Raw genomic sequence first — 12367 nt, 5'->3', positions numbered from 1 at the left:
CAACAACCAATGGATAGAAAGCCTATATTTTTTCTGTTTCGATAATCAGTTTCATACAGAGCCCTGCACATGACATGCAAGAAAAAAAATTAAATCGTGCGCACGATTTACTAATTCGTTTCCTCAATTTACTAAAATGTGCACATGATTTAGTAACTTGAGGGAACGAATTAGTAAATTGTGCACACAATTTTTTTTTTTTTCTTACATGTCATGTGCAGGGCTCTGTAGTTTCACACAGATGTACGTCACAGAATACAGAAGAAATAATTTTTCGCTACTTTCATACCACTGTAACTTTAAATTGCCGCCTGCATTGGCAGCTCACTAGGTTTTGGAACAGAGCTGGTCTGTGACAGTCCTGATAGTCGTATCCTACCCACCCTTAAGATCTTGTGTTTAGTGAGCCAAAGAAGCATGTCACTTTGAATCACACAGCAGGCTCTAACCTTCAAAACTCATGCTGACTCTCAACACACAAGCACACATACACAAATTGGCTTGCAGTAAATACGAGCGGCGAGTGATGAGGTCATTTAAAGCATACAGAATCTGCCTGACTCATACTCATCCACAGCGTGCATTACTTCAGCATGAATACCAGCTTATTCACCACAGGCTCAACCGGCCATACAAGGAGGTGGTGTGAGATGTTGTTTGGCCCATGCAGGATGAGCATGATGCTACACTTGCTCTGTGAAACATTTTGTCAGTGAGGTGGGACTTGATTCTCAGTTGACTTGTGCAAAAGCACTGCTGCATTTGACTTGACCTGTATTTACTAGCATAAGGGCTTAATATGATTTTGCTAAGTAATCCAGTTACGGCGACTGTTTGAATGTCTGCCTTCAGTATCAGATGTATTGATTCTTCACTGATGTTCAGAGAGTCTTTTTCTCTTAAGTTTACATACCCCTTTATGAGTCTGTAAGATGTTTAGCATTTTCAAAAAATAAAGGGATTAACTCTTAAAAATAAGACTTTTTATTTTGTGCTGCTCTCGAGAAGCTGCAAAAATATTTACATGTAGCCTATTCCACAATGCAAAATAATAACAAAATTTACAAGAATGATCCTTTTCCAATTTGTATATATATATATATATATATATATATATATATATATATATATATATATATATATATATATATATATATATATATATATATATAATAGTTGTATGTTGCTTCCTTTTCTATTATTTTCTTCCTTTTATATTATTAATTTTAAATAAAATGTTATATCATGTAATGTTACAATTTTAAATGTGAAATTATATATATATATATAATATATTATAAATATTTATATTTTATATATTTTGTCTTATATGTGTATATAATATGTATATATGTAATTATTGTATAGCTTCATCAGTTTAATTCATCAAGCAATTTGTATAATCCCACCGATTCTTCAAGGGGTATTTTAACTGTTGTAGCATTCATGTTGTTTAAAGAGTTTTCCTTGACCTGTGATTCTCACTCCATTTGAGTACATGATCCTGGCTACCATCATCGCTAACTGCATTGTCCTGGCCCTGGAACAGCATCTTCCAGACGGGGACAAGACACCAATGTCAGAGCGCTTGGTGAGTACCAGTTGTGTTGATCAGTGTTTCTTTGTTTCTGTATACTGTAATGCCAGAAACTACATAACTCAACAGAAAACAGGAACTAATTGGTATCTGACTTATCATTCTTTTTTGAAGACGTCCAGTGGATAACTCCTGTTTACACATTCTTGTGTCTCTCTGTCCGTCCCTTTGTTTTCTCTCTCGCAGGAGGACACTGAACCCTATTTCATCGGCATTTTCTGTTTCGAGTCTGGCATTAAGATCTTGGCTCTGGGCTTTGCCTTCCACAAGGGCTCTTACCTACGTAATGGCTGGAATGTCATGGACTTTGTAGTGGTGCTTACTGGGTAAGTCAAAACATCTGCATGCTTGAAGCATTCACTAAGAATAAATGGCACCCACTGATACAGTTGTTATGTCACACGCCACCTGCTTAGCACCCGATTCACTAGAAATTATGCAAATCCAATACTAGGGGAAGTTTCAAAATTCTCCACACCAATTTCAGTGCCATAACAAAAACCTGTATGCTATTGAACACACTCATTTTTGAAAGCATTGAGTTGGTACCGATACTACAGAAAAATTGGTATGGACCCTTTCCACATTTCTGGGGTTTGTGTTTTGTAATTTAGTTCTGAGGTAATATAACACAAAGTAGAACATTATAATAAAAAAAAAAAAGAAAATATGAAAAACTTTTTATGTTCTTCTAATGTCTAATCAACCTCAATTCTTCAATATTCAATGCATGTTTGAATAAATCAGTTATGACAGCCACGATTTAAAGGTTTATGTTAAAAAAAAACGAATAAATTGGAGTAGAAATATGATTATGTAACTTTATTTATTATAAAAAACATAATTGAGTGTAATTTAAGTGTTTGTATATAAATAAGTTAATTTTAACATTCAATATTATAGTAAAGTAATACCAACTGACTCCCATGTGTAGTTTACAGCATTAGTTCAGAGATTTTTTTTCCTCTAGAAAATTTGCCATGTACTGTAACTGTGTTACATCCTATGGCAGTGGAATGGGGGAAACAGCAAGGTCTCGAGATGCTTTTTAAAACTTTTTTAACTGATTTTAACTTGTCTGAACTGATTCATGGCTTAAGAACGCCATGTCATGCGCGAGATGCTGCAAGACACAAGCGCAACGGTTTACATAGAAAAACAAAGAAAAAGTAGCGCATTGTAATGGAAAAGAGTGTTCTGTGTGAACAGCCCCAAAGAAAGCAATGTGTTCGAATTTTGAAGACGTAGTGCGGCACTACACTTCTTGGCCGATGTGCGACCCTTCACTCACTGAACCCTGCAGTCGTCAGTAGTCCAATAAAAATACAAATCATACAAAAATACAGTTTCTGAAAACGTTCAATGAGGTACTGTACTTAAAATGTTGAAATTAACAATGAACAATACTTTCATTAACCTTACAGATTGGATCTTATTATAAACTGTTACAATTTCATATAAATCCAAACAGTCATGCTTAAAAATAACCATCTTTAAATATCTACACAAAGGCCACATTGACATTAGACACACATTATATGTATGTATACATTATTTGCTTCCATTTAAGAACATTGATTATTATTTAAATAAGATTTGTATTGTATTACAGTGATGGTAAAAGATAACTGAAATCGAATGCATTTCTGATTTGTTTATGTCTGCTGCATGACGATACAGTTTGCTTTCTCATGACACTAATTTAAATTATGCAACTTTACTGCATAACGAATTGATAAAAGCGACCAGCTGGATATAAACTAATGCAAATAGATGGTAACAATCATGACATTAAACGTGTGTTTTTGTCACATTGTTTTAACGATCAAAGTGCAGGATAAAAAAGTATTTTTTTGCCTTAAAGAATGAATTAATTTTAAACTGCCAAAATGAGTCTTCAGCAATTCCAGTCTCACTTCCTGTTACAAACCTACATAACAATGTAAAAATGTGCATAATGGCAGCCGGTTGCTTACGAACAACATCTATTTGGTTTGTGTTGTTGAGATGTTGACGTGACATCTTTACTGTGTGAAATGCACTTCCAAAAGACAAGGACTCAGACTGGAATTGATACAGTAAAACTGACGCCTTTGTTACTGTTCGAATCTGCGTCTAATTTCAGAGGCTGCGTCCTCTGGAGGTCACATTTGAAGGCTGCATACATCATTAAGGATGTCTTATTTAAGAAAAGTAACCATAATAAAATTGATGGTTATTCCTCGTGAGGTGCAGAATGCTGTATTTTCTTTCTTACTTTGCAATCCAACGGTTGTTTTTCTTAAATGAGCTGGCCTCAATGACGTAGGCCTACACAGCCTTCAAATGCAACCTCCACATTTGAAGGCGGATAACTTGCACTGTGTGATTAAGAAGATTGAGTGAATGTAGGTAATAGTTCTGGTGAATGAAGGGCCCCCTCAAGAGTTAAAGCCCAGGGGCCCCTTGTAGTCTTAATGCGGCCCTGGTCAATACCCAGCCTTACTTTCCATGAGCAGTAATAGCATTAATTGTAACATTGACTTAGGTGCATCTATAATGAGCCTAATTAGCATAGAAAAAAAGTGTGTTTGTGCTGAAAAGATTGACAATGACTTAATTTAAATACACCTGATCTATACAGAATATTCCTGGTTAAATTGGATTAAGGGTGGCTAGTGAATAAGGCACAGTTACAAAAGTGGTGCAACCGTTTAGTGAATTTACCCAACAAGCTCTTTAAATGCCTGCTTGTGTTGGAATTTTAAAAATACAAATAAGCTCTTTTAAATGCCTGCTGTCATATTCTGTTTTTTAAAAGGTTTATGGGTGAATGCTTTGCCAATTTGGTTTATTTTTACATGTATGTTCTGCATGTGTTCGTGTAGACGTGAGTGTATGTGAGGTGTAACCGCTCAGCAAGTGATGTTGTGTTCTCCTGACCTAATGAGCTCATGGTGAGCCAAGATCAGAGCAGCACTGCAGATACAAGCGGTGAGGACACACTACAAATGTCACCAGAGAGAGAGAGCTTGACAGAAAAGAGAGAGACATACAGAAGGAAGAATGATGGGACAGCACAGGGCTGTAGACAATCTCGGAGGAAGGAAGAGCATAACAAGAAAATCTGATGGTTAGACACTTAGATTTGCATTAACCTTCAAATGGCATGTCGAGCTTGCAATATACTTATTTAAAAACATGAATAATATAATGAACAGAACAATATAATGCACAAAACAGGCATGTTGACTATAATTAATGTTCATGTCAACTAATTTTTATTAGAGTACTGGTTGAGCAATAGGTGGGGTGGGGTTGGGGTAAGTAGAACAAGGAGTTGGGTTACAAAGTTACTAGTAGAATGTCTGTTGGGGAACCATCAAAATAAAGTGTTAGCAGATATTAAGCAGACAGTCCACTAATACACCAATGAGAGTTGGTTGACATGTAGGTGCAACGTTACTTATAGTCAACAGCATGTCTGAAGGGGACTATCAAAATTAATTGTTACTGTATTAAAAAATCATATCAAATCTCCAATGCAGAGAGAAACAATGAGTATGCAAAGTAAATATTCAAGGCTACGACACATTAAAAGCATAAATGCATTTTCACTAGATATGAGGTCAAAGCAAACAGATTTCCAGAAACACCAACACCGAAATTTACTTTAAATTGTTTCATCATTAGGAAGTCTTCTTTCTGGCCCTAGAAGAGGAGAAACATCAGGGCTGGCCTGGGGCTAAACAGCCCACATGTTCCCCCATAAATAATAAGTTTATTTTATATAGCGCCTTTTTGCAAACTTAAGGTTGCTTTACAATACTATAAGAAATGAACACGACAGCAGGCACAGAGACATATACAGTTACACTGAGTCATCCAAGCATTTACTGTATATCATCAATACAAGCCAATGGATTTGGTGGGGAAAGGAGCAGTGCATTGGAAACGGATGTAAAGTTAGGTGTCATCTGCATAGCAATGAAAGTTAAAGCCATGTTTATTGATAATGTGACCTAATGGAAGAATGTGGATGATGAAGAGTAAAGGCCCAAGAACAGAACCCTGGGGAACATCTTGTTAGACTGGGGCAGTAATGGACTTTTTGCTGGTGCTAAGGCCTTTAAATTGGAATTAATAGATGAATGAATAAATTAATGATAGAAACAAATAATAGTAGATAATTTTTAATATACTGCAAATGTGTTTAAAAATTTGAATATTGCAGGCTCTTAACTATTAAATTAATATTTTAATTTTACAATTACATTTTATTAGAACTGAACATATCTATACAAAAGAAAAGTCATAGCTTCATCATTAATTCATGGGATCTAGGCTATACAACTTCTTTTGTTGCCCTAGTGAAAAGTTACCATAATTCTTGCAGAGATCAAGAGTTTAACTGTAATCACTGACAAAAAACATGTTCCTCATAATTTCTCAATGGTTTTATGGTTTCTATAATAATAACAACAACAATATTAATATTACTAATAATAAACTATGGTATTTATAATGAAAAAACATCTTAAACACATGAAACTATATAAACAACCTATAAAAGTGACTTATATTGTCCTTACACTACCTTATATTTAATATAAGGCTAATTCCACATTTCTACAGCTTTAGTAACTGCCTTGTTTGCCTCAACTCCAAGTTCTACAAGATTTTACAAACAATGCATCTTTTCTGCATCGTTTTTACCTGGATAGATGTTATTGTTATTTTTTTTAAAGGGCATTCATTCAGGTATCCAAATTTTTTAAGAGAATAACAAAAATTCAGTAATAGATTGGCTTGTGTGAAAACTATGTGAAGAGTTTTGTTGGATAATATATTTTCTTTCCTTTAGTATAGTAGCACCGAATGTGGCGTGAATGGGCTTTTACATTTAAGTTTATGTCGCACAAGATAATCAGAACAGTGGATGCCAATACTGAGGTTCAGAGTCTAAAATAGTTCATGTGCAGCAGTTCAACCAAAAGGGATTAAATTAATTTTTTTCCTCAGAATTCTACAAACAATACCACATAATGACAATGTGAAAGAAGTTTGGTTGAAATCTTTGCAAATTTATTAAAAATAAAAAAACGAAAAAATCACACATAAGTATTTACAGCCATTGCTCAGTACTTTTGTTGAAGCACCTTTGGCACCAATTACAGCCTCAAGTCTTTTTGAGTATGGTGCTTGAGTATGATGCTGAAAAAGCTGAATTTTCATTACTCCAGTCTTCAGTGTCACATGTTCAGTTATAATATGCTGATTTGGTACGTCCCACAAAAAAAAAAAAAAAATTAAATTAAATATAGAACTGCACAGAAAGCACAATACATTTTTTGATAAATAGAAATACAAAAAGAACAGCATTTATTTGAAATATACGTTTTTTTTTTTTTATTAAAAATTTCTTTACTGTCACTTTCAATTTAATGTCTGAAAAAACCATTAATGTTTTCAAAAAAGAAAAAAAATCTAACAGACCTGAAAGTCTTGAATTTCTGAATGCCTCTCTTCTCCCGCATGCATTTTATAGCCTTTCCATCCCTCTCTGTGTACATCAAATTCACTCAAATATCCAATTTAGTTTGTAATTTAGAGAACTAGGGCTGAAAGGAGAGGTGCTAAAAGGCTCAGGCAGATATTGCCACTTGACCTACAATCCACAAGCTTGATTGATCATCCATAGTAGCTCAGTTAGTATGATTACTAACACAGAACTGCTGGATCTCATGCGTTGTTATTGGTAGTTTAACGCATGGTGGGTGTTGTGAAAAATGTGCGGGAGGTATATGTGTGGCACATGATAAACATTTATCATGTGATGTGCTTTGTCACATCAGCAGTGAACTGATTCTCAGCTCTGTCATATTCTGAGTTGGATTGAAGAGGGGTAGATGTGCATGTTGTGTTTAGTGAGTTTTCATACGCTGTGTCTTTGTAAGAACCTGATGCCTTTTCCAGTAAACTTTTGTAAGATTTTAATTGTTTTGTTAGACAATGTGATGAATAGCTTTGTGCCTACTCAAGGCAACTCAAGGTAAATTTTAATATGTTAAAGGGTTAGTTCACCCAAAAATGAAAATTCTGTCATTAATTACTCACACTCATGTTGTTCCACACTCGTAAGACCTTCGTTAATCTTCGGAACACAAATTAAGATATTTTTGTTGAAATCTGATGGCTCAGTGAGGCCTCCATAGGGAGCAATGACATTTCCTCTCTCAAGATCCATTAATGTACTAAAAACATATTTAAATCAGTTCATGTGAGTACAGTGGCTCAAACTCCATTGCTTCCTCCTTCTTATGTAAATGTCATTTGTTTAAAAGACAGTCGGGATCATTAATATGTACGTCCCCAATATTTGCATATGCCAGCCCATATTCAAGGCATTAGACAAGGGCAGGCAGTATTAACGTCTGGATCTGTGCACAGCTGAATCATCAGACTAGGTAAGCCAGCAAGAACAATAGCGAAAAATGGCAGATGGAGCAATAATAACTGACATGATCCATGATATCATTATATTTTTAGTGATATTTGTAAATTGTCTGTCTAAATGTTTCGTTAGCATGTTGCTAATGTACTGTTAAATGTGGTTAAAGTTACCATCGTTTCTTACTGTATTCACGGAGACAAGAGAGCCGTCGTTATTTTCGTTTTTTAAACACTTGCAGTCTGTATAATTCATAAACACAACTTCATTCTTTATAAATCTCTCCAACAGTGTAGCATTAACTGTTAGCCACGGAGCACAGCCTCAAACTCATTCAGAATCAAATGTAAACATCCAAATAAATACTATACTCGTATAATCCGATCCATGCATGCAGCATGCATGACAAACATCTTGTAAAGATCCATTTGAGGGTTATATTAGCTGTGTGAACTTTGTAAATGCACTGTATTATAGTCAAAAGCTCGGGGGGGGGGCAGGGAGCGCGTGATTTAAAGGGGCCGCAGCCTGAATCGGTGCATAGTTAATGATGCCCCAAAATAGGCATCATTAAATTAATAGGCAGTTAAATAAATTAATTTAAAAAAATCTATGGGGTATTTTGAGCTGAAACTCCACAGACACATTCAGGGGACACCTTAGACTTATATTACATCTTGTAAAAACTGGTTCTAGGGCACCTTTAATATTATAAAGAAACGAGAATATTTTTGGTGTGCCAAAAAAACAAAATAACGACTTATATAGTGATGGCCGATTTCAAAACACTGCTTCATGAAGTTTCGGAGCATTATGAAACGCGTCGAATCAGCTGTTCAGAGCACCAAAGTCACGTGATTTCAGCAGTTTGGCGGTTTGATTCGACACACTGATTCATTTGTGCTCCGAAGCTTCCTGAAGCAGTGTTTTGAAATCGGCCATCACTAAATAAGTCGTTATTTTGTTTTTTTGGTGCATCAAAAATATTCTCGTCACTTTATAATATTAACATTGAACCACTGTACTCACATGAACTGATTTAAGTATGTTTTTAGTACATTAATGGATCTTGAGAGAGGAAATGTCATTGCCCCCTATGCAGGCCTCACGGAGCCATCGGATTTCAACTAAAATATCTTAATTTGTGTTCCGAAGATTAACAAAGGTCTTACAGGTGTGGAATGACATGAGGGTGTGTAATAAATGACAGAATTTTCATTTTTGGGTGAACTAACCCTTTAATATAATATCTACAAGTGCATATAGTTATGAGAAAACAGGGTTGATTCTAAGAGGATTGACATTATAATCCTTGTGCACAAGTGTTTCATAGAGAATTTAAAACTGATATTTTTGCAGATTTCTATGACCAAATTTTACTGTACAATGTAATGGTAGCAACTGTGGTGTATTTAGCTTGTCCAATTATATAAAACCCAACAAAATAAAATATGGAGTGAAAATATGATTGTAACAGGATAGTCTTATTAGTACATTGTTAACTAAAATATATAAAGATAAAATGCTAGTTTACTATTTTTATTATAATAAAATTTTATTATAATAAGTGTTTCAAAAATATCTGTATTAATTCTATACTATGGTTACAATTTTTGTAAAGGTACACACATAGGTGTTTGTTGTCTTCTCTCTGTGTTATGTATTTGTGTTTGTATATGTACGTACAGAATGAGATTCTCTTGTTTGATCTAGCAGAGACTGTGTGTATGTGTAAATGGGTCAGAGGGTGTGTTGGCTGCAGTAGGGAGGAGAGCTATAGTCCTGTTTGCCTACTGCAGCCATTTTCTCTCTACTTACTCCATTCTGAGTCTTCATCATGTGCACAATGATCGTTTGAAGTAGGCTGAGCAATTGTCCTGTTTAACAAATGTATGTGTATATTTATGACTCAAATTTTAGTAAGATGGAAAAACAAATACATCATAAGCAAGGGTGAAGGAGAAAAGGGAAGCAAGAAAGAGAAATTGTGGCTGGTGGAATGAATTGCAGTGTGATCTTGGGTTTGTCTTTCCATGCTTCCTATGGTTTAGCGAGGAGAAAGAGAAGAGAAAGGGAAAGATGCAACTGGGGAAGCAGTAGGTTGGAAACAAGCAGTGGCGTGTGTGTGTGTGTGTGTGTAAGAGAGAGAGACTGAGAGAGAGGAGAAGCAGAGCAAGCCAATGAGAGCAGTCTATGCAGGAGCTGCTGCAGTAACCTGTTTTTCACTACTGCAGATGATCAATCATCCAGCAAAACCTTGAGACACAATAACTTTCTCTTTCCTCACACACTCACATGCTGATATTCTCTCTCTGCTCACAGCTGTTCTCTCTTTGCTGTGGTAGGTAAATGGCGGATGTGTCTTTCAGTTGAGGAGCACTTTGAAGATGAAATGATATGTCCCCTCTCAACACCTCAGCTCTGGTCCTTTGATATAACACACATTAATAGCCCTTTCTCTTTTTCCCTTTTTCCCTTTTTCTTTTTCTCTTTATTTTCTGATAGAAATATACTGACCTGAACAACACATCTAAATCTGATGTAAAACAGCCACAACATGAAGCAGAGAGTGCACAAAAACACCATTTATGCATGCACAGTGGTCATAGTTAAATGATTGAAAGAGCAAAATCGTTGCAATAACACCTTCCAGTACACCAAAGTATTAGCTGTTCCAAGAATATGAATCATTTTGTCATGAAATATTTGTCAGACCTGATTGGGGTTGCATCCTAAAGTAATGTGAAATGAATTCTAATTATAAAACAAAATAACTCTCAAATTAAATCTCAAATTTAGGTGTAACATATGCTTTGTTTTAAAGTCCCCCTGTAGTCAATAATTTTATCCCTTAAAACTCATCTTTGATAAACAAAATGACACATTTAAAGAGGTTGTATAATGCCACCTTTACAAGATGTAAAATAAGTCTCTGATGTCCCCAGAGTGTGTATGTGAAGTTTTGGCTCAAAATAACCCACAGATCATTTTTATAGCATGATAAAATTGTCACTTTTTGAGGGTTGGGCAAAAACACTCAGGTTGTGTGTGTTCCTTTAAATGCAAATGAGCTGCTGCTCTCAAGAAGAGGGCGGAGTTTCAAGAGCTTATGTTAGCAGCGCTGATTTCCTCATGAAGACTCACTTAAAATGTCAGAAACTGTTTAGCCTTTTATGTTCAAACCGGAGTCGGAACATGATGGAGAGACTCAAGAAGAAGTGACAACATGTAGAATGTAACAGGATGTTTCTGAATGGTTAGTTGATGAATTTATGTAGCTGATGTGGAGTTAACTATCTTAAAGTCATTGATTAGCATATTCTGTCATGATAATCTATAAATCGTTGTAATCGTTTGATGCGTGTTCTCGGGGGCAGGGTTTATGTAAATTTTAGGGTTAGTGATGTCACCAACCAGTGAAGAAGCTCATTGTAGTCCCTACCAGCCGTTTGTTGTAGTCCTTAAAGGGATAGTTCACCCAAAAATGAAAATTTTGTCATTTATTACTTACACTCAAACCGTTCCACACTCATAAGACCTTCGTTAATCTTCGGAACACAAGATATTTTAGTTGAAATCCGATGGCTCCGTGAGGCCTCCATAGGGAGCAATGACATTTCCTCTCTCAGGATCCATTAATGTACTAAAAACATATTTAAATCGGTTCATGTGAGTACAGTGGTTCAATATTAATATTATAAAGAGACGAGAAAATTTTGGTGCACCAAAAGAAACAAAATAAAGACTTATATAGTGATGGCTGATTTTCAAAACACTGCTTCAGGAAGATTCGGAGCACAAATGAATCAGTGTGTCGAATCATGATTCAGATCACGTGTCAAACTGCCAACGGCTGAAATCACGTGACTTTGGCGCTCCGAACAGAATCGATAAACTGATTCATTGTGCTCCGATGCTTCATGAAGCAGTGATTTGAAATCAGCCAAGTCGTTTTTTTTGTTTTTTTTGGTGCACAAAAAATATTATTGTCGCTTTATAATATTAATATTGAACCAATGTACTTAAATGAACTGATTTAAATATGTTTTTAGCACCTTTATGGGTCTTGAGAGAGGAAGTTTCATTGCTGGTTATGGAGGCCACATGGAGCCATCGAATTTCAACTAAAATATCTTAATTTGCGTTCTGAAGATTAACAAAGGTCTTACAGTTGTGGAATGGCATGAGGGTGAGTAATAAATGACAGAATTTTCATTTTTGGGTGAACTAACCCTTTAAACAGAGTTTGCATTGAACATTGAGCATCCTAAATTTGCAGACGTTGTTTATGCTCAGCAACATCACACTCTAACTAAAGTTAAAAAAGTGAAATTGCAATG

General features: G+C 35.4%; 1 protein-coding gene across 1 annotated transcript in view; it reads left to right on the top strand.

Annotated features, from left to right (window-relative positions):
- The window catches only part of cacna1aa (calcium channel, voltage-dependent, P/Q type, alpha 1A subunit, a), a 103081-nt gene that overhangs the window by 13590 nt on the left and 77124 nt on the right, over positions 1 to 12367 (top strand). Inside the window, exons 2-3 of the mRNA XM_067382144.1 lie at positions 1486 to 1591; positions 1784 to 1923. Coding sequence (XP_067238245.1) covers positions 1486 to 1591; positions 1784 to 1923 — 246 coding nt within the window. The remainder of the gene's footprint in view (positions 1 to 1485; positions 1592 to 1783; positions 1924 to 12367) is intronic.

Source organism: Chanodichthys erythropterus, chromosome 3 (genome assembly GCF_024489055.1).
Source record: "Chanodichthys erythropterus isolate Z2021 chromosome 3, ASM2448905v1, whole genome shotgun sequence".
NCBI classification, from domain to species: Eukaryota; Metazoa; Chordata; class Actinopteri; order Cypriniformes; family Xenocyprididae; genus Chanodichthys; species Chanodichthys erythropterus.
This window is presented reverse-complemented; position numbering and strand designations above follow the sequence as displayed.